The sequence below is a fragment of the Vombatus ursinus genome, unplaced genomic scaffold (assembly GCF_900497805.2).
Source record: "Vombatus ursinus unplaced genomic scaffold, bare-nosed wombat genome assembly UNPS02009205.1, whole genome shotgun sequence".
Taxonomy (NCBI): domain Eukaryota; kingdom Metazoa; phylum Chordata; class Mammalia; order Diprotodontia; family Vombatidae; genus Vombatus; species Vombatus ursinus.
In genome coordinates this window covers 30,325,320-30,351,315 of record NW_020948983.1, presented here as the reverse complement: position 1 = coordinate 30,351,315, position 25,996 = coordinate 30,325,320, and the positions used below count along the sequence as shown (strand labels likewise).

Here is a 25,996-nt window from a genome sequence, read left to right as displayed (position 1 = left end):
TGTCATCTCATCCACCCCCCTGATGTTACAGATAAGAAAACTGAGGCTCACATGATGGAATATGTGTGTGTGGATATGCATATCTGTGTGTGTGTCTTCATGGATTCATAGTCAGGTCAAGAAGCAAGATTATGGTGAGGGGTTGTGAACTGGGCTTTATACAGTGCTTAAGTACAGAATGTACTTAAGGAAGTTGGTATATGCACTTGGAAGGGGTATATGGAAAGGATTAGACACTGAGAAGAAAAAGGGGGAGAAATCACAGAGGAATATTTGCAGTAAATGGAGATCAGAATTTGAATCCATCCTTCACATTTGATTTCTGGGGCCCACAGAAGGTAAGTGGGGGAGAGCAGAGAGAGAGGACCCTCCAGGTGGTCTTAGAAATACTCAGGACTGAGTCTGAAGTAGAACACTGGCCACACTTGGTTCTCTGCTTGAACCCCTCCCTTTCTAATTTTTTTACTATAATCAAAAAAAGGGAATTTCTATATTCACTTATCTCTTTCACATTGACTTTCTCCACAGAGATTTTGATATCTCCTAGGTCAGCATAAGAAATTTAATGGGAATTTTAGGGGAGTTTTGTGGAAGCCACAGATGACACACAAAGGTCAGCAGATGACACAGAAAAGGTTTAGAAACTCAGAAATGCATAAAATAAATGTATGGTGTTATATAATATCAATATATTTTATCTTTTAATACCATAATAATTCAGACTTCTTTTCCGGTATTAAGGAAGGGCCAAAAAATTTTACCCAGATTTTCCAGATTGAGGGGGCGCCATACTCCTAAACCCTATGATGTGGAGGGAATAACTATAGTATTACGTGTCTCCAGGAGCAAAGAGTGAGTCTGTAATTAGACCCTAAAGATGTCTTCAGCTGACAGTTGCAGCTCTGGGTGAAGATGTAATAAAAACAAATCTGACCCTAGAATCCAGCCTCCAGCAGCAGCAAAGATTCACTAAGACAGCAGGGGCTTTCCCCACTCACTCCTCCCTTCAGAACCATCTCTTTGTTTCACAAATTTATTGTATGTATTTAAGAAAACATTTCCATGGCAGCAGCCCCCAACTCAGGGGAGCAGTAATTCTCCCATACTTTCTCAACCCACTGCCCGCAAATATGCACACACGTGGGCACCCTGATTCTTTCTCTCTTATTATTCCCTACAGCCATACCTCACCAAGGAGCAAGAGGTACAACAGTACCAGTTCAGTCAAAAAAAAAGTGTAGGTAGAGACAAAGGGAGGAAAAAGGACCAAGAAGGAACTAGAATTTGTCTAAAAAGTCATAGCACCATTTATAGCTCTTGGAAAACATGGACCTAATGGCAGTTCCCCAGAAAGGAAGTAGAAAATGAGAGTAAGACACAAAAATCCTTGGACCGGGCATAGAAGTGGAGCTTGGGATGTTGTTTGAAGCATCGACTTCTTGGATGGACTGATTCGGACTCACCTGGACGAGAATGGTTCCCCGTGAAATGGGAGGAGCAAAGGAAAGTGTGAGAGGCACAAGGCCAAGCTAGCAAGAGCTGTCCAAATTCTTGATTTCAGAGTCCCCTGTCTTGTTGTATGTCAGCATAAGATGGATAGGCTCCCCCCCCACCCCCGCATCTCTCCTTTCCTCTCACATAAGGAATAGCCCCCACTTCCATCAACAGAAGGAAAAGGGAGAACCAGGGTACTTTTAAAGAGCTGTGGACAAGGAGTCTAGAGATCTGGGTTCTAATTCCAGTTCTGTCATTAACTTGCTGTGTGACCTTAGACAAGTCACTTCCCTTCTCTGGGACTCCATTTCTTCATCCACAAAATGACGCAAGTGGACTAGATGATCTCTGAAGTTCCTTTGAGCTTTAAGAGTCTATGCTCCTACTGAGTGCCCTGGGTGCCCAGAAGTAAGAAAGACATGTAAGAAGGCAGGTCTTAGTAAAATTCAATTTCCTCTTTTGGCTTTAAAAAACACATAATAAAAATATTGTTGTTTAAACAAATTGTTGAAAAATGTAAAAAGTCATCTAAATCTCCTCAACCCCCAGGGAAAATGAGACTTTCAATAAATATACCAGCCCTGATGGGGAGCAGGGGGAAGGAGGGAGGAAAAAGGAGAGAGTGCAAGGCCCGGGCCAAGGGAGGCCAGCCCCGTAGCCCTAGTTCTGTAGGTAGCAATAGACCCCATATTTCCGGCTCTCCTCGTCAGGGAAGCCAAAGCTTCGCACGCCAGGATCAAGGGATCCACAGTTAGGCCGGGGACGGGTGACAGGGTAGCGGACACTGCCATCAGCCAGCCAGCCTGCATCACAGCGGTCCAGGCCGTAGAACTTCCAAGCCGCAAAGAGCTGCCCCACCTTGGCAATGCGAGCCCCATCCTCCTGACAGGCCTCGTGTGCCTCAGCCAGCGTCATCTTCTCTGGGTGCTCCAAATAATATACCCGTCCTGTGGGGAGATGGAGGTGGGGGGAGAGTCATGAGCATTAAAGCAATCAGCACAGCAGGGATCATAATTCAATTCAATTTAGTAAGCACTTATTAAACACCCACTGCATGCAGAGCACACTGAGGAAGATACAAAATTTAGATAGAGGAGCAAATGAGATAATGAAATAAGATTAGTAAAGCACTTTGCAAACCTTAAAGCACTTATCAATGCCCCTTATTAATCATCATCGTCGTCACTAATATTTTTATTATTATTAATCCAACAAGTCTACAAACATTTATTAAGTATCCTACTGTGTGTCAGGCACTGTGTTAAGTGTGGGAGACACAAGAAGAGCAGAGGACAGTTCTTGCTCTCAAAGGTTCCCCCAATGGGGGAAACAATATTCAAATAATGATGTACAAACAAGACATATAGATAGATATAGATATAGATAAACACATATATTATATTTCTAAATGTATAAATTTCTACATATATTTCAAAATAGCTATTTCTATAGCTGTCTAAATATATATTTCTAAATACGTACTTCTATGTATATATTTCTATATATACACACATATAAAAATATGATACAATATATAATATCCATGATTCTTTGATCTATGATTCTGATTTAGTAGTTAGAGACTCTTGGCATAGCCTCTGGCCTGAGTTTCCCATGCTACAGCATTACCAGTGTCACCCAGCCCCTACACCCACCTCCGATCTGATCCAGGAAAGCCTCCTCAGACCCCTGTGACCAGACAAAGACAGAGAAAAGTTGAGGATCTCCCAGGGGGCACCCACCTGTCACAGAGGAAGAGAAGCAGAAGACGTCATAGCGGTGCAGTCTCTCGTGACGCTCCCCGTAGCTGCGGATCCCAGCTGCTAGGCCATGCCCCCCACATGGCTGCCGAGGCAGGGTGATGGGATACTGCACTGTCCCGTCCAGCAGCCAGCCTGCATTGCACCAGTCCAGTCCTTCTTCCCAGGCCCTGAAGAGCTGCTCAAAAGAGGCCATCACGGCATCTTGTTTCTCACAGGCCAGCTGTGCCTCCTGGAAGTTGAGCTGATAGCGACCATGGGGTGGCTGGTAGGGAAACACGACACCTGGCAAGGAGAAGAGTCGTGACCAAGGGAAGAGTTGGATGGATGAGTCAGGACTGAAGAAAACGAGCCTGAGGTCAGGATGGCTAGGAGGTCCTTGTGAACTATCTGAACTAGAAACTGATGCACAAAGGGTGAAGGAAGGGAGAAGAGTTTTACTCTTTATGCTATACATTAGCAGAATGAATTGGGAGTGAAGGAAGTAGAAAGAGTAGGTATCTATGATACGAGAAAATATGAGGGTCAAAGAAACCAGTGGAGAGAATGAAGTGGGAGAAAGTACATGGGGAGGATAACAGAGGAGAGACAGAAGCAAATGCTGCAAGGATGATGGGTTATGGTTCTGTCTCAACCCTGAGGGTCTCTAGGTCCTGAGAAGGGCCTCCATTGAGTGATCAGATCAGGAATCCAGTGCTGGCAGTTTTCACCCCCCAACTAGAGGGCAGAATTAGCCCTCATTTTCTACCCCTACCCGTTCAAGTGACCTCATTAGGCAACTTTTGTTCTTTTCTAGGAAGCAGTAGGGCACCATCAGCAGTGGCCTAAGAGCCTGGAAACTCTGCCTAGTGGCCTGATCTCTGAGGAATCTGCATGACTTTTATTTGGCTTTCTACCACAAGCTCCAGGTTACATCCTAAAGCAAGAAATTTAAACAACTAGACAAGCCTAAGGCAGCACACACCAAGAATAAGATGTGTAGACTGGGGAAGAAAGGAGGTCTGGGTGAGGGGATGGAGAAGACAAAGGTTCCTTTCTCATCTCACAACTTGTCTGGCCCTCAACCACACAGCCCACACATCTGACCCCCATCTACTTTATTTTCTCTTGTCCCATCTAATATCCTCTTCTCTCCTATCTACTGTTTTGAGTCTACTCACTCCCAGCTCCCTAATCACCCCATTTCCAATTACCTCTGGCACCACCTACTCCCATCCCCCAACCATCCCCCCACACCACTTGTAATTCTACCACCTCCCACCCCCACTCCCTACCAGCCCATGGATCTCTCAAGCCTGTATCTGCTCCTTTTCTCTTCCTTGCTCTCAGTACAACAAGTCTTGGGGGATTATAGACCCCCTGGCCACAAAGAGACTTCTCTGATGCTATAAAGAGGCCCTCCCAACTACAGAAGGCCCTCTCAACTACAGAAAGCCTTCTCAAATACAGAAAGCCCTCCCTCCCACAAAGGAGAGGTGTCCAGCAAACAGCCTCTGTCACCAACCAAACTTGCTTCCCTATACATAGGAAACCCATGTAGACCCAGATCCAGGAATCAGAGCAATAATAATTCTTTGTGTTTTAATAGCGTTTTACAGATTTCAAAAGGCTTTCACATACAGTATCTCATTCAATCCTGACAACCTTACGAAGACATCAGGGGAGATGTTATCCCCATTTTACAGGTCAGGAAATGAAAACAGAGAGAGGTAAAGTGACTAAGATGAAAATCACAAGGCTAGTAAACAGCCAAGGTGAAAACAGGACTAGAAACTGGTTTTCTGACATCAAGACCATACCTTCATCCTATGAAGCCCTCTACCTCTTCTTATCATGCCTCTCCTCCTCACTTCAGGAGAAGAAGGATACAGACTTCTGCAGTCTAGACATGCCAATTGCATGTAAGCAGTCTAGTCAGACATGCTAACAGCATGTGCTGTGCTTAGAATCAAGAAGACCTAGACACAAAGCCTGCTTCTGACATTTAGAGCTGAGCAAATCACTTCCTCATCTATAAAATGGGAATAATATCCACAGGGTTGTTGTGAGGATAACATGAGATACTATACAAAAAGGCCTTTATAAATATGGGCTATGAACTATGGTCTAGTGGATAGAGTTTTGGACTTGGAGTAAAAAAGACCTGAGTTCAAATTCTGCCTCAGACATTTAATTGTAAAGACCCTGGGCAAGGCACTTAATCTCTCTTGGGTTCCATTTCCCCACCTGTTAAATGAGCACAATAATAGCTCAGATAAGGATCTTGTTAGCTAGGGGATGCATTGGCAGAGACTGAGATACTAAGAGTATAATAGGTAACATGGAGTAGTGAAAAGAACATGAGATTAGGAGTCAGGAGACCTGGGTTTGAAACCTGGCTCAGTGGCTCACTACCTATGTAAGCCAGGGAAAATCATTTCATTTCTCTGTGTGGGCCTCAGTTTCTTCATCTGTAAAGTGAAGGAGGTGAATTAGCTGATCTCTAAGGTCCCTTCAAGATATAAATCCCATGATACTCTGAAAAACATTCTTACCCTAGGAGCAGAGAGGGTCAAACCATACCTGTCCCTTTCTCCTGGGTTCCCCTACCCCAATACTGCACCCCCCTACTCTCCCTCTGTCTCTCTGTCTGTTTCTCTCTCACTCTCTCTCTCTCTCTCTCTCTCTCTCTCTCTCTCTCTCTCTCTCCCCCTCCCTCCCTCCCTCCCCCAGTTGCTCACCCCTCAGTTCCAGCTCCACCACACCACTCTCATCTTCCAGCCCATCAATGACCTCACATCGATAGCGCCCATAGTCCTGTAGGCGCAGGTCACGGATCACCAGGGAGACATCCTGCTCCTTTTCTTGTAAAAGATGAACACGACCCCGGAACTCCCCAAAGCTTCGGTGCCTCAGCCCAATGGCCACCAGCACATCCCTCTCAGGGGCCCCATTCTCCCCCAGTTTCCACCACTTGATCCTGACAGGACGTGAGGAGGTCAGCGCCGGTTCATAGTGGTAGCGGCAGGGCAGTGTCACATTGGCACCACGGTGAGTGAATAGAGGATCCTCAGGTGTCTCTACCACCAACTTCACCCCATTGAAGAAACCTTTTGGGAGAGATGGGAATCCAAGGTAAGGAATTATCTAAGGCCAGTATCAAGAAGCAAGATGTCCCTTGCTATTTATCACACAGCTACAGTTTGCAATCACAACTCAAAATTCAAATTAGAGCAACTAAAGGTCTAAGGAAGCATTATTTATTTGGCTTTTTGCTAGGTAATTGGGGTTAAGTGACTTGCCCAGGATCACACAACTAGTAAATGTCTTGTGTTGTACGTCTGAGACCAGATTTGAACTCAGGTCCTCCTGATTCCAAGGCCGGAGCTCTATCCACTGCACTACCTAGCTGCCCTTAAGGAAGCATTTCAAAAGGTCCTAATAAAAAGGCAATCTGCAAATTTGACCCAGAAGAAAAGAGAATAAAATGTACCTCTTTTCATTTTTCATCTTGGCATGGGTGGGAGAGTATTGGTACAGAACTTTGTATGTACTTTCAGACTAGATGGATTCATTAGCTTTGCTAAACTGTTTTTCCCCCTCTTATTTTTGTTACAAGGGATGGCTCTCTCAGAGGTGACAGGAGAAGAACAACAAAACAAAAAGTTCTCGATAAAAATTAAAAAAACAAAATCAATAACAAAAGAAAAAGAAAACACGTTCAACCCAACCTTCCAACTAAATACCAAATAACTCAAAACAGGAATGATTTTTTTTTTTTGGTGGGGAGAGATCAGCTAGAAGAAGAAGCCAGCTCCCAGGCCAATCCCTGCCCAGCTACAGGACACATTGAAGAAATGTTCTCCTAAGAGCAAAGATACCTCCAAAAGTATTAGCCAATCACCAGCTCCACAAAGTTTTTGTCTGTAACTAGATTCCCTTCTTACTTGGAAGAGAGTGGAAGTAAGGAGCTAAGGGCAAGCTACATCTTCAGCCCAACCGAAAGGCTTAAGAGCTATCCATGAACTGTGATTACGATGAATTTCTACTTAAAAAAATAGAGGCCCAACAGTAAAATATTCACAGCAACACATTTATGGTAGCAAAGAACTGGAAACAAAGTAGATCCCCATTGATTGGAGAATGAAGAAACAAACTGTGGCACATGAATGTGATGCACTAGTTTCAAACTGTTTGTTCAAAGAGCTGAACATTTAATTTGGCAACACTACAGGAGTGTCAAAAAACTCTAGTATTCACAGTTTCCCTTAAATAACAGCAGCTGTTTTTGTTGAGTTCTCTGTGAGTTCAAGGTTGATGCACTTTGAGGTTAGTACATACAAATAATAGGCAGGTTTTGTTTATTTTATGAATATTGTGCTTTGCCATACTACATGTGGTAGTTGGATAAGTAAAACACTTTTACACAAAATTATTTCAAATTCTCCTTTTTTCTGCATTAATATAACATCCAAAATTTCATGGCACACCCAATGGAACTAGCAGCACACCCTTTGAGAATTACCAGTGTAATAAAATAATATTGTACTGTTAAGAAATGGTGAGAGGGAAGACTTCAGAGAAATTTGGGAAGCCTTTTTTTAAATAAACTATGCAAAATCAGAAGAGTAATATGCTCTCATCATACAGCATTGTAAAGACAAACAACTTTGAATTTTTAAGAACTCTAAATTGTATTTGATGTCTGTTAAGATCTAAATTAAAACATTTTTTTTCTTAAAAGTACATTCGTTGAGAGCAAGGATTGTTTTTGCTTTCTTTGTATCCCCAGTGCATTGACCAGAATATTTGTGTTAAGTCATTTTCCAATCATTTCCAACTCTTTATGACTTCATTTGAGGTTTTCTTGGCAAAGATACTGAAGTGGTTTGCCATTTCCTTTTCCAGTTTATTTTACAGAAGAGAAAACTGAGGCAAACAGGGTTAAGTGACTTGCACAGGGTCACACCACTAGTAAGTGTCTGAGGCTAGATTTGAACTCAGGAAGATGAGTCTTCCTGACTTCAGGCCCAGGGTTCTATCCACTGCACCACCTAACTGCTGGCCCAGACTACAGGTAAGCACTTAATAAGAGTTAGCTGATTGATTGACTGATTGGTTAAACAGTCAAAATTGAAGTCCCCTGCCTTGTACAAACAAGAAGGCACACCCACCTTCTCCATTGCCATTTCTGTAGCTTCTGTCATTCATGACATTTCCATAGTAGAAACCATTGTAGAAAGGGAGCCCAGGACAGCCAGAGGGCAGCAGAAACACAATCAACAACACCAGCATCATTTCTCATCCAGAGAAACTCAACTGCTCTTGGCTAAGGGTTGAGGGCTCCAAACGAGCCAGCTGAAAAGAAAAGAGCCCATGGGTTAGACTGAGAGAATGACTCCATTGGGAGAGGAGAACAGGACACATCCTTATAACGTCTAGACAGCTTGGACCAAGCAACAGAGGCCCAGCTAAGAGTCTCACCTTGGCCACAGCCAAGGCACCCTCTCTGAGCTTCCTTCTCAGTCCATGAAATTCCCTTGCTGATGACTCTAAAGCCACAAAGAAACCAGAATCCATGTAGCCTCAGCTCATTCTCCTCTCCTCCCATTTCTAAGCCCTGGGTGGTAAGCTAAGTCTTTCGTGTCTTGCTTAACCCTGAGTCTGGCCTCTCTGCTGAGAAAGATTGGCAGCCAGCCCTCCTACCCCTTCAGGCTGAGTGTGGTCCAGCTGGCTGCCCCAGTGAACTATGCCCTGTCTGTCAGGCAGTCTGCCCACAGCTAGAGGGAACATACTTTGGTTCTCCTCCAGTACCTGGGTCTCTGACTCCATTTACCCCCAAATTCTTCTCGACCCCCATAAGGAGCCATAAGGTTCCTCTAGAGCAGACTCAAGGAATGAATCTGTATCTCTTTCCCACCTGATGGATATATTGGATTCTCCATAGTTCATCAATCAATAAACATTTATTAAGTGCCTACTATGTGCCAAGTACTATGCTAAGTGCTGGGGATACAAAACGAGGCAAAAAAAAATTAGTCTCTGCCCTCATAGAGTCAAGATTGCAGGGAATATGAAGTAGAGCTTTGGGCCCTGTTCGTGTTCCCAGTGGCATCCACAAGACATAATCAATCAATCAACAAGCATTAAATACAGACTATGTACCACATATTCTTCCAGGTGCTTTGGGGTTCATACGCAGCGGCATAGAACCAGCAAGCAACAGCTTCAGGGAATGTAAGGGAAAGAAGGACTGACTTTGATTCTGAATCAACAGCAGTTTACATTTATACAGGGCTTTAATAAGGTTTATGTAATGGCCAATGAAGGCCCAGCTTTGGGAGGAAGCCTAGTGGACCCATGTGGATGTTTGACAAGCCTGCTTCTGGAATGATGCAACAATGGAAGACTCTGGTTGTTCACTTTAGACACACATAGGTATTTTGTAACTGTTCCCTAACTGCTTTCTTCATAGCTGGCCGCTGAGCTATAACTGAGAGTGTATACCAAAGGTTCCAGTGGAGAAACTCATGCTTTTCCTTCCTGCTCCACACAAGGAGTAAGGATAATGTTCTAACTCTGGAGCATGTGGCCCCCTTGGCAAGCCTGTGTCTGGGATGGAGCCTGTTTGCAACTTCTTTCCTTTGGTGGAGGGCTTTGTTAGAGCTAGAAAGGTTGGAAGGACCACCTCAGGCCTTGGGGAGAGTAGGCTCCGACTGAAAGTGGCAGCTACAAACATTCTTCCTGTCACTGACTTCACTTCTGGCAAGGTTAATGGATGAGTTCCCTGAGTTCATCTCAGCTGCAACATCAGAACGCAGCTGGGCAAGGTCAAGCATGTCACTCCTCAGGAATGCCATCTTCCCAAGCTTGGTCACTGGATCTCCGATGACTCCTCCAACTTTGGACTACTGGAAGCTTTGGTATACACACACTTTTGGTTCCAACTCAGCCACCAGTCAACCAAAAGGCCCCTCTTTGTCATTACTAAGCAGACAGGAAACAGCTGAGAGCTGGGACCTCCATTCAGCATCATCACACATTTCCAGAAGCAAACTCACCAATCATCCATCCACATGGGTCCCGTCAGCATGGTCCTTGGATTGGACCCTCATCGGCCAGTCCCTGTCACATTTACAAAGCATTTTCCTCACGACATACCTGTGTTATTATTCTCTTCCCCATTTGACAGATGATCCAACTGTAACTCAGAAGGTCATGACTAACTAAAGGTTTCCAAGCCCCCTAAGTGGTAAGAATTAAACTCAAACCCAAGTCTTCTTACTTCCAATCATCTAACGTGACAAGCGGTTTGGTACCATTTGCTTAATGATGAGACAGTGTCTTCTGTCAGGCAATTTGCCTTCCCATCCAGGTTCAGCATTCTTTCTATTATGCTCTGATGTCTCTCCTATCTTGGCTCCCCACAACTTTTCCCCTCTTTCATTTCTTTAGTTTCAGGCTGGAGCCAAGAATGGGTTTTAATATTCTAAATCCAAATTAGTGTATGTAGGCCCTTAATTTAGCCAGAGTATAAATTGGAGAGGCAGATTAGCATAGTAGAAACAACCCTAAATTGGGAGGTAAAAGACCTAGACTTTCATCCCAGTTTTGCCTTTAAGGTAAGGCCTTGGGCAAGTAATTACACCTCTCTGGACCTCAGTTGCCTCATATGTAAAATTAAAGTGTTGGACTAGATGATCTGTAAAGTTTCTTCCAGATTTTACACTCTTGAGATTCTGAAGCTGAGAGACGGAAATACCTCTCTGCCTACACAAGGTCATTGGAGAACACTCCCTTCTTAACCTTGCTCTCACGGACTTCATTCCACACTCCCCATATCTTTTTGCTCAGCTCACGTCCTGCATCCAGTTGAACAAAATAGCCCAAGGAACAGGCATACAACACCCTGCTCTTCCCTACCACTGGAGGTCAATTTGATTTTCCTCTGGTTTAGAGATACAAACAGGGAATGCCCAGGATTCAGCCCAGTTATGAATCATTCAAAGAAGGAAACCAGAGCACCAGGTTGATTCCCCAAAACTGTTCTGATCTTCCTGGCATCCTTTAGACTGAGGATAAAACCACTTCCTAGAGCTGGAAAGTACCTTAGAGATTAACAAACCCCTCACTTTATAGCTACAATTTATAGAGTACTTCAAGGCTGTCAAAGTGTTTTATAAATGTTATCTCATTTGATCCTCACTACAAACTCTGAGGAAGGAACTATTGATATTCCCATTTCACAGATGAGAAAACTGAGGTTGGGAGGTTAAGAGATTTGTCCAAGGGCATGCAGCTAGTAAGTGTCTGAGGCAGGATTCCAACTCAGATCTTCCTGACTGAAGCTCAACCCACTAAGCCACCTAGCTGCCTCTTGTCCAAAGTCACACAGTTGGTTAGTAGCAAAGTTAGGAGGAAAACCTATGTCTACTGACTCCTTGTGCTCCTTTCCTTACACTTTGATGCAACAGAGCATACTGGGGGCAAGGGAATCCTTATCCAGACCTCAACTGCTAGGGCTCGACCATAAGACTCTCCCCTCAATTAAGGGGGAAGAAATGAAGGGAGAGTAGCAAGGCAAAATTCTGTTTTACAAGGTTAAATGCAATCTTTCACATTCCCTCCCATCACTTACCTCTTAGTTTTTCAAATTTAAAATTCTCCCTTGGTTTCTGGTTTTTCTTGTACCAACTTCAGACTCTGAAGAAGGACTAGGAAGAGGAGGAGAAACTAGACAGACAGACAGACAGACACAGACAGACAGACAGACGGACAGATAGATTGATAGATAGATAGATAGATAGATAGATAGATAGATAGATAGATAGATAGATAGATAGATAGATAGATAGATAGATAGATAGAATTTACATAGCACTTGAAGATTTACAAAGTGCTTTATAAGTATTAGTAGAAATTCATTTGAATTTGGAAATCTAGGTTTAATTCTAAGTTCTAATACTTGCTACCTTTTTTATCACGGGCAAGTGATCTTTCTGTAAAATGAGGAAGATGAAATGACCCTTCTATATCTGAATCATTATATTCCTATGACCTATGGCTCCAAACCAAGTATCTTTCTATATCCAGGTGATTGCACATTCCTATGTTACCAGCAGAGGGTGCCATGCACCTACCAGGCTTCTCAATAGCCTCTAGCCCCCAGGGCTCTGGGATAGGAATTTGACATCTGTGCCCCCTGTTTGGACAAGGTTTATGAGTTCCTTTGAAATTGCCACTATCAGTCAAGGGAATGTGGAAGCGGGAGGTGAGCCGAGAGGGGGAATCACAATCCCTCCTGACATTCCCTGTGTGCTTACCCTGAGTCCCACAAAGGAACCACAGCCTCCCCCATACATCAGGAAAGCCTCTTCCTATAAGGGCTAGATGTCCTCATCCACAAGACAAGGATCCTCCAGGCTACAAAGTCCATTAGATGAACCTCTGCTTATCTAATAGAGACACTCCAGGGGCCTCCCACCAAGTGCCACTTTCTGACAGAGACAAGATTTCTTGGCCCTCATCTCCTCTAATGCCCCACAGAGCAATCTGCCTGCCCCTCCCACTGCTGGAGGGCACTCCAGGAGAGGGGCCAGAGAAACCAGGGAAGCGTGAAGCTGTGTTCTCCCCTTTCTCTGGCTCTGGATCACAGTTTCACTCACATTTGCTGTCCCTCCCTTATTTCTTCAAATGAGGCAGGCTGAAAAACGTGGGTCTCCTGGACTGTCAGAGGAGCTAGGGTGGAGGTCCCAGGTTGGCCCAGGCCAGCCAAAAGGGTTATTTTCAGCACTACCAACCCCTACAGCAGTCCTCAGGGTCCACCAAACGACTAAAGGTAGCCCTCATTCGGTACCTGGCCCCAATCCTACCAACTTACCTCTTCACCTCACTCCATCAGGAAAATTTCTGTGGAACTGGCACACAGCAAACAGTTTCTCCCCCTGAAGAATATTACAGCAGACTACAAACCCTTTTACTCTGCCCTGGGTAGTCAGCTGGACCTCTGCCCTAAACTTTAATTAACTTGTCCCCCCAAGATCCCCGTCTCAATCTTTCATTCTTGGCAACAGGTCTCACACTGTGCCTCCAACCCAAAGAGGCCCCGTCCCAGAGCCCAGCTCCCTGTCCCAAAACCTAGGAGGCTCTCCCTCTGCCTCTGAATGTCTTGGTGTCCAAATAGCAGACCCCATTCTTGTCCTGCATCTTGTCTCAGATCCCAGCCCAGCCTCTCCTGAACCAGGGGTAAGGAGTAAGGGAGCCTCACTAAAGAAAAAAAAAAGGTTGTAAAAAAAAATACAGGTTTGTAAAGGTGCCTCCCTGGATTTCCTGGGCCAGGACTTCAGAGACTTCCACTTACCAGTCCAGCTCCTGTGAGACTGCCCCCACAGTCCCTGCTCAGTGAATGAGGCTAGAGGGCTCCGGGATAGGTTTGGGGCTCTTGAATGGCCAGAAAGGAAACAGCACAGAACAAACCCCACCACTCCTGGGCCAGCCTCTTAAAGGAACACACGCCCCTTTCCCAGGCTTTGGCTACGCTGGAGGATAGGGTAGCCACTGCAGTCCTGCGCACTTTTCTAAGGGCATTTGGGAATGAAGGCCTTGCACCCAGAGTTAGCATACTAAGAAACAGAACAGAGGAAGCAGGCTTTGCTAGAGCAGAAGACTCAGTTTAAAATAAAGGAAAAAGGGGTGGGAGAGTTTCACCAGTGCCTGGTGGTAACAATCTGCTAGTCTAAAAGATGGGGTGAGAGTCACTGAGAAAGGGGTGACCAGACAGTCAGTGGCATACCCAGTGGCAGTCCAGTAAGGCCCTGGCCCTGAATCTTTCCTCAATCTCAGGAGCTGAGCATGGGGGTGGGGAGGTGGCGAGGGGACTCAAGACAATTCACTCATTTTCATTCCTCTCTGGGAATGACAAAGATCATAGCTACAGAGGTCATTGAGTACAACTTTCTCTTTTTATAGATGAGTGAACCAAGGCCTAGAGAGGTGAATTGACTTGCCCAATATCACCCAGGTGAGGTCAGAAGCGGGATTTGAACACAGGCAGGAGTATGCTGGAGACACCTTGAACCAGCTCCAAAGAGCTGATTGTTAAATTTTCAATGTGAGTAGCTACAAATCGAGGATTGATTTGTTGCTTTGTTGATTGTCTAGACTTAGGAAAGTGGTGAAAAAAATGTTAATAATGCAGGTTAGGTCAGTTAGGTAGATAGTGAATAGGGCACTGGCCCTGGAGTCAGGAGGACCTGAGTTCAAATCCAGTCTCAGACATTTGACAATTACTAGCTGTGTGACCCTGAGCAAGTCATTTAACCCTAATTGTCTTGCAAAACAACAAGTAATAATAATGCAGGTTAAATTAAAAGTGCGTTGTGGTACATTTCTTTTCTTTCTTTAAGGCAATTGGGGTTAAGTGACTTGCCCAGGGTCACACAGCTAGTAAGTGATAAGTGTTTGGTGTGAGGCCAGATTTGAACTCAGGTCCTCCTGACTCCAGGGCCGGTGCTTTATCCACTGCACCACCTACCTGCCCCTGTGGTACATTTTTTTTTTTCCCTAGAGAAACAGTGGTTAAACATTTCCCAGCACGCCCCTGATAACATAGGCCTTCTTACTCCAGGGTCAGCACTCCTTTTTCCTGTTCTTCTCTGGAGCAAACTGAATGAAGAAGGATCCATTTAAGCAAAGCTTCTTAAACTAGAAATAAGAGCACCTCATTTAAGGAGATTTACCTCCCCCACCTTCCACCCCATGAGCCCAACAGGCTCTAGCTTCTCTAACAACCCAAGCTGTAAAAATGTAAAAGGGGTACAAGGGAAGAAGCCAGGGGTTGTTTGGGCTCCATGACCCTGTGACCCTTCCCCCCTGGACAGCAGCAGCAGCTCCTACTTAGGTTTGTTGTTCTGTGCTAAGGAAATGAGCCATGGCAGGCCAGGACCTGTGTTCTGCCTGGACGGGAAGGAAAACAACGCTGTCCAAATAGAGCCATCCTGCGAGGTGAGTGGAGGCCCACCCATCCGGATGGCAGCCCTGCCACAAGGCTGGGTCCTGGTCCCAACACTCGAGCGTGCCTCTGCAGCCATCTTGAGGGGCAAGCACACTTAAATTCCACCAGAAAGATGAGTTCAGAGATGGAACCTGAATAAAGTCAGTCAGTTAATACCCTGAGGCAGGGCAGCCCTTGCCTGACATCACAATGATGCCTTACAACTGTAAAAGATTACAGTGCATTTTCATTTAATCTTCACTGGTAAAGTAAGCAAGATTGGCATTATTGTCCCCATTTTACAGATGAGGAAACTGAAGTTCAGAGAACCTAAGTATTTTGTTGAAGGTTACACAGCTGGTACAGCTCAGAGCCTAGAATATTTGGTAGGTTTTATGACTTCAAGGCCAGTGCTACAAGTATACTTATCAGGGTCCAATATGAAACCTTTTATTTGGCTTATATTCAGTCATGTCTGACTCTTTATGACCCCATTTGGGGTTTTCTTGGCAAATATACTAGAATGATTTGCCATTTCCTTCTCACTTTACAGATAAGGAACTGAGGCAAACAGGATGAAGTGACTTGGCCAGGGCCACACAGCTAGTAAGTGTCTAAGGTTAGATTTGAACTCAGGAAGATGAGTCTTCCTGACTCCAGGCCCACTACTCTATCTACTGTGCCACTTAGCTGCCCCCACCCCACGCCATCTATCTTATAAAGCTTTTCCAAAACCTAGCTCCCTCCTACCTTTCCAGTCTTCATACACCTTATCCTCCTGGGCATGCTCTTCAGTCCAGTGACACTGGCCTCCTTTGCTGATCCTCACACAAGACACTTCATCTCTGACTCCAGGTAATGTTCATCCTGTGCCCCCTTGCCTGGAATACTCTTCCTCCTCATCCCTACCTCCTGGTTTCCTTTAAGTCTCAGCTAAAATCACACCTTCTACAGGCCTTTCTTGATTCCCCTTAATTCTGGCACCTTTCTTCTTCTGATTGTCTCCAATTTATCTTGTATGTAATTTTTCGTACATTGCTGTTTGCATATGAGCTCCTTGAGAGTAAAGACTGTCTTTTGCCTTTTTCTTTACATGGCCAGCACTTAGCACTGTGCTTGGCACATAATAGGCACTTAATGAATGGTAGATGATTGACTCATCCAGACTCCTCACTCCAACCCAGAAATCTGACAAAAGTGTGTATGTTTTAATCTGTATCTTTCAAATTAGGACAATCTTAATGGTCTTTGCATCAATCCACAGCATACTGTGGTCTTGGGGTTTACAATTAGAAACATACAGACATCACCACCACCACCCACATCTTGCCTCCTGCACCATAAAATTATATATGTACACATTGCAGACACATAATGTGAGCTATTGTACACCTGTTTTTAAGAAGTACAACATTTCTTCAACCCGTGATCTCTAACTTTTGTGGTTTTCAATTATTAATCACATGTCAGTCTTTTACTAAAATACTTACTGGTTTGGGCAAGACACTTTTCTCTGTGTTTCAGTTTCATCATCTAAAAAATGAGGTTATTGGATTCTTTGACACTATGACACTAACTTCCAGTTCTAAATCCTGGGTTCCTACGACTTGATTCATTCCAATACCATTTGCTAACATATTAGGATTTCTGAGGCATTTCCCTAATTTATGGAGACAATGGGACAAAAGATTTTAAATTGAGGATATGAGACATTGAGCTCCTGAGATTGTGCACTACGTAGTAATGCGTAATATTGGTCTTGGAGTCAGGAAGACTTAGGTTTAAAGCCCACCTTTCCCACTTACTAGATATATGGCCATGGGCAAATAATTCAACTTTTCTTACACAGAATCAAAGCTAAAAGAGAAATTGAAACCCAGAGAGATGAAATGATTGTTCCAAAGTCACAGGGAGTAAATAGCAAAACCATAACTTGCACCCAGGTCATCTGACTACAAATCCAGTGCTCTTTCCACCTTACCAAACTGTTTCTCAGCCTCTCTGACCATCAAACAACTTTCTAAAACTATAAGCTATAAATAGGATGCAATTCACATTTGTGGAAGGACTTCCCACACAGGTATTAATGGTGCCACATTGACAGCTAGGTGGCAGTATCTTTGCTAAGAAAACCCCAAATGGGGAAATGAAGAGTCAGACGCGACTGAAACAACTAAACAACAACATGGTGTCATATAGGATAATACATTCAAAATCAGGTCTATCTCCAAAAATCCAGAACATATGGTCACAAGACCTATCCTGCCTTGCCACAGCAGGAGCTAAATAGTAAAAAGTTAGAGGAAGGACTGTGCAAAGTGCTAGAAATATGCACATAAAGCATTTTCTAAGTTAATGTCTATTATTCACCATTTGGAGAATGATTAAACAAGTGGTAGTACCTAACTGAAATGGAGCATTACTGGGCTATAAGAATTGATGGATACGATGAATACAAAGAAGCATGGGGAAGATGTATATTGACTGATGCATAACAACAGTGGCATCAGGAAACCAATACACAAAATGACTTAAACAGTATAAAACAACAACAAAATAGTTGGAGAAGGCTGCAAAACTATAATGACTGAGTTTGATCCAAAAAAAGAAATATAAGCAGGTATGGGAGAAGGGGGAGCTTTAGAATATGGAACATTGCATGTACTATCAGACTTATTTAAAATCTTGATTAGTTGCTAGTCTGCTATTTCTCTTCCTTTTTATTCTTTGTTATAAGGGGTGGCTGGGCAGCTAGGTAGTGCAGAGGATAGAGTGCAAGGGCCTGAAGTCAGGAAGACTCATCTTCTTGATTTCAAGTCTGGCCTCAGACACTTACTAGCTGTGTGACCCTTGGCAAGTAATTTAACCTTGTTTGCCTCAGTCCCTCATCTGTAAAAAGAGCTGGAGAAGGAAATGACAAATCACTCCAGTTTTGCCAAGAAAATCCGAAATAGGGTCACAAAGAGTCAGACACAACTGAACAACAAAATAAGGAGTGGCTATTAGGTAGACATTGAAATATGGAGTAAAAATATAGTAGTGAAAACACAGTAGTCTGAAGTAAAAACAGACTACCAACAAAAATTAATTTTAAAAAGAAACGAAAACATGAACACCTATATCATTTGAGTTATTGGGCTAGCCACCTACCTCTGAAAAGTCAGCTAATTAATAGGGACAGCCATGAGTTTACCAAGCACTGTGGGCAAAGGACAATGGAATGGAGTTATTACATTATATAAACCGGTCTATCCAAATCTGTAAAATGAGGCAGTTGGACTAGGTGACTTCTTGGGGCCCTTGCAGCTCTAAACCTTAGTGACCTATGAACTCCATGCCTGAAGATTTTTAGGAAATGGAAGCGCATGAGAAGAAAGATCTCTCCAGTAGTGGAATCAAACTCAAATAGAAATGGCGGCCATTACAAGGCCACTAACGCATTCGTAAGGTTCCCTGTGGCTGCATGTTGACTTGGACTTAAAATGTAAAGTTATCTATGCTTTATTGTATTTTTTATTTATTTTGTTAAATGGTTGGGGGCACTTGCGGGTATCTTGCAGCATCTTATAGCTCTCATGTTCTACATTGGATAGTAGTATTCTACAGAGTCTCTAATATCCAGATCTGCCACCAGGTGGCAGGATGCAGCGTATTTGGAAACAGGACCTGGACTTAGACAAGCGTGACCTTGGATAAATTGCTTCCCCTGTCTGGGCCTCAAGTCTTCATCTGTAAGATGAGAAAGTTGGACTAGTTAGACTAGATGTTCTCTAAGTTCCCTCCCAAATCTCAATTTTTTGCCCTATAAATTACCCAATACCCTTGAGGCAAGACCAAGACTGATTCATTAGATTACATTCACACTTTAAAACAGCTTTCTCTTGTCACTCAGTTTTTCCTACTTCAGAAGAAGAATTATGAGATGTTCTGAGAAGAGGAAGGAAGGAAGGAAGGTGGGAAATAAGGGAGGAAGGGAGGGAGGGAGAAAGGAAGGAAACACATTCAGAGCCTCCTATGTGCAGAGCACTATGCTAAGAGCTTTATCAATATTATCTCTCTGAATCCTCATAACCACCCTGCAAGGTAGGTGTTACCTGTTACAATTCAAAACAAAATGGTGGCCTCAGGCTACATACCCACAGGCTGAGGCACCACCTGGAGTTTAACAATGAAACTAAAAAGATAGCTATGACTTGAAGTTTGTACAAATGAGTCACAGAAATTCTGTAGTCTTTAGAGGACCCCTCCTAGGGCCTCAGAACCGCTATTTCCCACAAAGAAAAGTCAGGACCAGGTGTCACCTGGTGGGGAAATAATCCAGATTTCAATCTAGAACAGACCTTAAAGGTTTTCTAGTTCAATCTCCTCATTCGGTACAAGAGGATGCTGAGGCCCTGAGAAGGTCAAGTGATTTGTCCAAGGGCAGATTCAGGGACTACAAATCCAGGACTCTTTTCTTTGCACCCCCTTTACTTTCTTATCCTGCTGTGGGAGGCAGTTTAAAAGGTAACAGCTAACCCCGCTTCTCCAGAGGCAGACAAGGAAGTGAAAGGAAAGGGCCTGGCACATAGGAGACTAGTAGACTCACAACAACCCTACTATGTATGGGTAATTATTATCCCCATTTTACAGTTAAAAAAACTGAGGCAGACAGAGGCTAAGTGACTTACCCAGCTAATAAATATCTGAGGCTGGATTTGAACTCAGGTCTTCCTGACTCCAGACCCTAACTTCTATCCGCTGTACTCCACCAGTTGCCTGCATCGTCAGTATTCTTCCCCAGGACTGCTATAGGCCTGGCGCTGATCCAAGAACATAACTCTACAGCCCAGGCATGCTGGCCACCCCGGAAGAGGTGTGAAAAAGAAAAACTGAGGCCTAAAGCTTCGGTTTCCCTTTAAGGAGCTCCTGCTATGAGTCAGGGCTAGAAGGGACCTCAGAAGCCAACTAGCCCAGCCTTCTCATTTTGCAGATGAAAGGAAACTGAGGCCCAAAGTGAAGGGACTCCCAAGAGAACAAAAGGAGGGAGTGTCAGAAGCCAGATGATTTGAACCCAGCTCCTCTGACCCCAGAGCCAGGGCTCTCCGCTTTGGAGGAAACAGGGCCTCACTGCACTCAGGTCCCTCCTCAGCAGGCCTTCAGCTGGTGCCGCTGGGCTGGCTGTAGTAGTGGTTTGACACTAGTTCTAATCACTGGCCTCACAATCTCATCCTGCTCAGTTTGTTTCCTCTCTGTTTCAATTCCACAGATTGAATGGAGCATTGTGTGAGTTTTGTGAAGAAGTCCTGGGGCCAAGCCTGTGTGCAGTAAATGTATAGAGGGCATAGGCAGGCAGAAGTTTTGAATAGGGAAGGAGGCGTTATGGGAGGGCTGTCTGCAGTCTGGAGGCCCACCCTATCACATCAGAGAGCCTCCTCCATGGCCCGATGGCCGGGGGGAAGGAGGCTTTGTCTAGATCCCACATTCCTCCCCGCTCCCGGCCCCTACCACCCTCACCTCCAGCACTTACTCAGTAGGTGGGAAAATAGATGGTTAGATGAGAGGAGAAAGAGGAAGGAGAGGAGAAGAGAGAGGGAAAGAGAGCGGGGGGGGGGGGGGAGGAAAGTGAAGAAGGAGAGGGAGAAGAAAGAGGAGAGAGTGTGGGAGGGAGGACAGAGGGAGAGAGGGAGGGGAAAAAGGAAGGATAGACAGAGACAGGAGAGAAAGAGGAGAGGAAGAGACAGAGGGAGAAGGAGAGGGAGAGAGGGGGAGGGGGGGGAGAGAGAGAGAGAGAGAGAGAGAGAGAGAGAGAGAGAGAGAGAGAGAGAGAATTATAGGAGCCCCGAAGAAGGAGAAGTACCAGTAGCAAGGCTGTTATCAGAGGCCAGAGAAAATGGAATACAATGATTAAGGTAATAGGATTTCAAACTGGAAGTGATTATCTGGTCCAACTGGTTCATTTTACAAATAAGAAAACTAGGTCCACAGAGATTGTGACTCCCAGGGTCACTAGTGCTCTCACTCTGTATCTAGAGGCTTATGCAGGCTGTGTAGACAGAAGCCAAGAGGGAGTGATAACTAAGGTGAAAGAGGAATTCAGATCTGTAAGGTCCACAAGGCTGGATGGTTTATGGAAAGACAGCTGCCCTGGGAGTTAGAAAAACTGCCAGAGGTTCAAATACCCCTCCTGCCATTTAGTACCATGGACAAGTCACTCAATGTCACCAAGTCTCAGTATCCATATCTGTAAAATGAGGATAATATTATTTGTACCATCTGTCTCACAGAGTTGTGAGGAAAGCACTTTGTAAGGCTCTTTAAAGCACTATATAAAATGACCTATTATCTAAAGATAATAATCGCTGAAAATAATTAAACACTCAGTGAATCGATTTGAAAAACCGCTTGATGGCTTGAATGGTCCCTCCTCTTCTTGAAATGAAATGATACAAATCCATCCTTCCAGCTGCAGGGCTTTTCTTGGTGGTTTCTGTTTCAAGAGAGTCCCATAGTCCAAACTGCCCTCCCTTGATAAACTTCAAAGGGCCAGTTTCCTCAAGACAGGCTGAAGGTCATCTCTATAGATCCCTTCTTCTATTAAGAATGCCCTTGGATATCATGATTATATGAATTTTATAAGCCCTATGATTCAGTCAGTCAACAAGCATTTATTAAGCACTTTCTACGTGGCGGGCACTGTAAACGCTGGTCCACCCACCACAACTGGAGCCATGTTTACCCATGGACTGAAGGTGCTCAGCTTTATTTGTTGTTCTCTTTCCTTCTGAAAGAAGATCAAGGACATCACGAGGGTGATGTCTTGACTTTTTTGTGAATTGGATTTAAGTGAGGCAGAGCTTCCCAAAGCCATCAGCCTCACTGAGGTGGCCAATGAAAAGAAGGCACAGAATCATAGATTTAGGGCTAAAATAGAGGAGCCCTAGAACCATCCGGTTCATCCCTCCTCCCATTTCACAGATGAGGCCACCAAAGGTCAAAGACCTCAAGCGACTTGCCCAAAGTCACACAGATACTAAGTAGTAGTCCTGGGATTTTCATTCTGATTCCAATCAGCTGCACACTGAGTCTAAGGCTCCAGGTTCAAATCCTGGCCCTGCTTCTTAATATCTATGGAAGACTCACTTCTCTGGGCCTTAGTTTCCTCACATGTAAAATGAGAGGGCAGAATCATAAAGTCCCCTCCAGCACAAAATATGATTAATCCTTTGACAACCCGTTTATCCAGTTTTTCATGCCCACTTCCTCCTCACTTTTGCTTTACATATACACATATATGTGCATAAATATATACAAATATATATGCACATAGATACATACATATATGGCTCTCCTCTCATCCTGCAAGACACCTTTAAGATGTAAAGCTGGATCTGTATCTACTAATGGTTTCCTCCAGGTGTTTTGCAATGACGGGAAAGCAGAAAACACTGAATAGCTCAAGATCACTCAGAATAATATAAAAGAAATTCATATGATGATTCGTCATCTAAGTAGACTATGTATTAGTATCCCCATTTGGCATTTGAGGACACTGAGGCACCATGAAGTTAAGCAACTCGCCCAGGGTCAAACAGCTAGTAAGTGCCTAAGGTTGGATTGGAACTGTCTTCCTGATTCCAGGAAAGAATCTGAGGTTAAAAGATTATATAGTATTAGGGCCATAACTCAAGCCTAGGGTTCCTGACTCCAAAGCCAGTGTTATTTCCACAGTGAATCATCGATCTAGGACTGGAAGGGACCTCAGAGGATGTCAAGTTCAACCCCTTCATTTTACAGATGAGCAAACTCATCTCTAGTCCACGTCGGTTAAGTGATTTACCCAATGTCACACATGCAACACCTGTGAGAGGTGTTAATTCAAACCCAGGTCTTCCACCTCCAGAACTCTTACCACCATGTTTCTCGAAGGTGATAGTCAGAGGCAAAATGGAGTGGAGGAAGAAGACATTCTCACTCACCAGAACTATGGACTACTCCCTGCCCCTCTTCCTATTTAACCCGAAGCATTCTGCAACACTGTGGGCAAGAGAAACTTGCCGGGTCAATTTCTCTAGGTTTTTAATAACTGCTGTTGCCCCAAGCTTGTTGACTAGGCTTCAGATCCCAGGAAAAATGGAAGTTCTCAGAAGGAAGAAAAAAAAAAACCATCTGGTGGGTCAGGTATTGTAAGAGCTAGAGTCAGCCCACGGGCTTGGAATGAAGGCAAACAAAGAAGACAGGTGGTAAAAAGTGATTAAGGAGATCTGAGCTTTGCCCCTTAACCCTCTCCTCAACAGGGAAAATCTAAAGGCACTGCTCCCCAAGTGTACTCCTTTCCACTAGGGATCTACTTGCTGCCTGACCAAGGGAGGAGTTGTGGACAGGTGAGAGGATGGTTATGACACAGGTAGGAAGCTTGCCAAGAAAATCTTTAGCATGCAAGCCAAAGTCCTGGGCTCCCCTCCAGCCAGCAAGTAAGTGGGAGACAAACTGGGTAACATGCCAAGATCTGGAACTAGTTACATGATTCTCCTTCCTCCCCACCTGTTGCCCCAAATCAACATATCCTATCCCACTTCAATGCAAAGGCTGTTACCCATACCTAGAGTGTACTTCCTCCTTACTTGTGCCTTACATATATATATATATATATACACACACACTCACACAAATATACATACATATATATGTGTCTAATGGTAGTCATCTCTGGGGGGAGGGGGAGGGAGGAAAGAAAAAAAGAAATTTACATGATAATTTTGTTGTATATTTTAAAGGAATAGCAAGTTGTGTATAGCAGATTTGCGTTTCATATACAATCATCTTTTTTTATTGTACTATGTTATGGAAATACTTGTTTTATTCCATAAATTAAAAATAAAATTTTAATAGTAGCATTTTTAGTACTTTAAGGTTTGCAAAGCATTTAACAAATACCATCTCACTTTATCCTCATAACAGCCCTAGGATGTAGGTGCTATTATTCTCTCCATTTTTAAAAATGAGGAAACTGAGGCAGACACAAGTTAAGTGACTTGCCCAGGGTCACACAGCTAATAAATGTCTTCCAAATCTAGCATTCTATCCTCTACATGGCCTCTTAGAATACCTTGCTCTCTTCCAGGCAATTCATATGCTATATCTTCCTGATTGCTCTGTCCCGCCTCCCCCATCCAGTAGAATATAATCAGATGAAGCCAAGGACCAGTTATGGCTTTTGCCTTTGTGTGTCTAGTGCCCACAGTGCTTGGCACAAGATAAGTAGATGAGTGTTGGTGGGGGGCAGGGAAGGGTACCTCCAGAGAGACTCTCAGCTCGGGAGTATAAGAGCAAAGCACATAGAAACAAAAACAAAAATGGCAGAAACCAGTAGGATGTGGGCAAGCAACTGGTTACTGGGACCACGGGGGAGCTGACTCCTCCCTCCCTCCTACAGAACACAGCAGACTGGGGAGACCCAATGAAACGCTTCTGGTTATGAACTTCCAATGAGACACAGCACCAGGAAATGAATGAGTTGTTAAGTATAAATATATTTTAGAAATTACCCACCCTGTGTTACAATCACAAGGGTAAGGAGAAGGCATCAGAGCCCTTGCAACCATCTGAGCCCTCTCGGTCAGTTTTTTTAGGGTAATAGACTAATCCTTTGGCTCCAAGTGATATTTCTCAGACCCTTTTCCTGAACCCTATAACTCCCATCCCCATCCCCTTCTTAGGACTTTTTTTTAATTAATATCCCCTTCTTCTGGGTATCAAAGGAGAGGACTGAAAGGAAACAGGAGAGTCTGCAGGAGATAAAGGGATGGAGGCAAGTGTCAGCCTGCTGGAAGATCCCCTCCCCCTCCTGTCACTCCTGCCTCAGAATGTACAACTGACAGGTAGGGGAGAGGACCCCTGCTAGGGGTTATCGGTACAGAAAGTCACTGCAGATCCTTTTTTTTTTTTTTCCTTAGACAGCTGGAGGAAGCAAAGGCAGAGAGGGTAGTGAGACCTTGAAGAGAAGAGTAGGCCTTTCTACCATCACCTCTCCCTATATTTCTGGCTCTAAAAACAAGCCTTAGAGGGGAAGGGGAAAGGTAGATGGGGAAAGAAAGTGAGTACAACACACACACACACACACACAACACACACTCACCCACTCTCCACTGCAATTCATAACACACAAACCCTACTTATACATGTTACCCATTCCCACACATATAAACACAGACTTCTTGCATACCAATCATACTACTCTATGCAGAACTCTTAAGATTTTGGAAAATGATTGAAACTAACTAAATCTGGAATAATTCCCAATGTAGGGGTTATGGACCCAGGTCCCCAGTGTGCAACAGCTGTGGGGGCCACAGCAGCGTAAGCGTGAGGGTGAGGGTCACCCTAGGCGAAGCCTGTCCCCTACAGAGAAAAACAGGGGGCCCTGAAGCCCCTCCAACCCACCCCACCCCACCCCAAGTTTCAACTACAATCAGGCGGTGAACCTCCACTGCTCATCCTGTCCCCAGGGATTGAGGCATGGGACATGCAGGCAGAGGCAAGTGAGGCACAGAGGCTGGAGGCAGGGTTAGGGGAAGAAAGCAAGTTTGACCTTGGACCTCACACCCACTTCAGGCCCTGTCCAGTCTCTTCCACGAGTGGAGAGGCTCTACTCCTTACAGCCCAGCAGCTCCACCCTCAAGGTGATACGCCCATGCCAGGCAACGGGCAGGATCCGGACAAACCGGGAGTAGAAAGGGGTCTCAAATATGTTCTTCTGGTGGGAATTGTTGTCTGAGTTTCCTAAAAAGAT

At 44.4% G+C, this 25,996-nt stretch overlaps 2 protein-coding genes across 6 annotated transcripts in view; both read right to left on the bottom strand.

The window, feature by feature from the left end:
* Window positions 1–717: 717 nt before the first annotated feature.
* Window positions 718–25,899, bottom strand: HAPLN3 (hyaluronan and proteoglycan link protein 3). Of its 3 annotated transcripts, none has more exons than XM_027851728.1 (5): window positions 25,814–25,899; window positions 8,408–8,591; window positions 5,975–6,343; window positions 3,237–3,539; window positions 718–2,441 (listed from the first exon to the last, which is right to left on the bottom strand). In XM_027851728.1, the coding sequence occupies exons 2-5, from the start codon at window positions 8,529–8,531 to the stop codon at window positions 2,155–2,157; spliced, it is 1,083 nt and encodes a 360-aa protein (XP_027707529.1). In that variant the 5' UTR covers window positions 8,532–8,591; window positions 25,814–25,899; the 3' UTR covers window positions 718–2,154. The 3 variants fall into 3 exon arrangements, with proteins under 3 accessions (XP_027707529.1, XP_027707528.1, XP_027707530.1); XM_027851727.1 differs by lacking the exon at window positions 25,814–25,899 and adding an exon at window positions 13,594–14,218; XM_027851729.1 differs by lacking the exon at window positions 25,814–25,899 and adding an exon at window positions 11,872–11,979.
* The window catches only part of MFGE8 (milk fat globule-EGF factor 8 protein), a 29,365-nt gene continuing 22,079 nt past the window's right edge, over window positions 18,711–25,996 (bottom strand). For 2 of the 3 annotated variants that reach the window (XM_027851723.1, XM_027851725.1), the window contains one exon: window positions 24,718–25,996. In XM_027851723.1, coding sequence (XP_027707524.1) covers window positions 25,853–25,996 — 144 coding nt within the window. In that variant the 3' untranslated portion in view covers window positions 24,718–25,852. Of the gene's footprint in view, window positions 18,955–24,717 lie in introns of those variants that run through there. The other variant, XM_027851724.1, reaches the window with a different exon arrangement.

Coding starts and splice junctions, on each gene's coding strand:
- HAPLN3 (XM_027851728.1), bottom strand. CDS start 8,531: ATGATGCTGGTGTTGTTGATTGTGTTTCTGCTGCCCTCTGGCTGTCCT. Junction 6,344..8,407: donor CAGAAATGGCAATGGAGAAG/GTGGGTGTGCCT, acceptor CTCTCCCAAAAG/GTTTCTTCAATGGGGTGAAG. Junction 3,540..5,974: donor GGTGGAGCTGGAACTGAGGG/GTGAGCAACTGG, acceptor TCTCCTTGCCAG/GTGTCGTGTTTCCCTACCAG.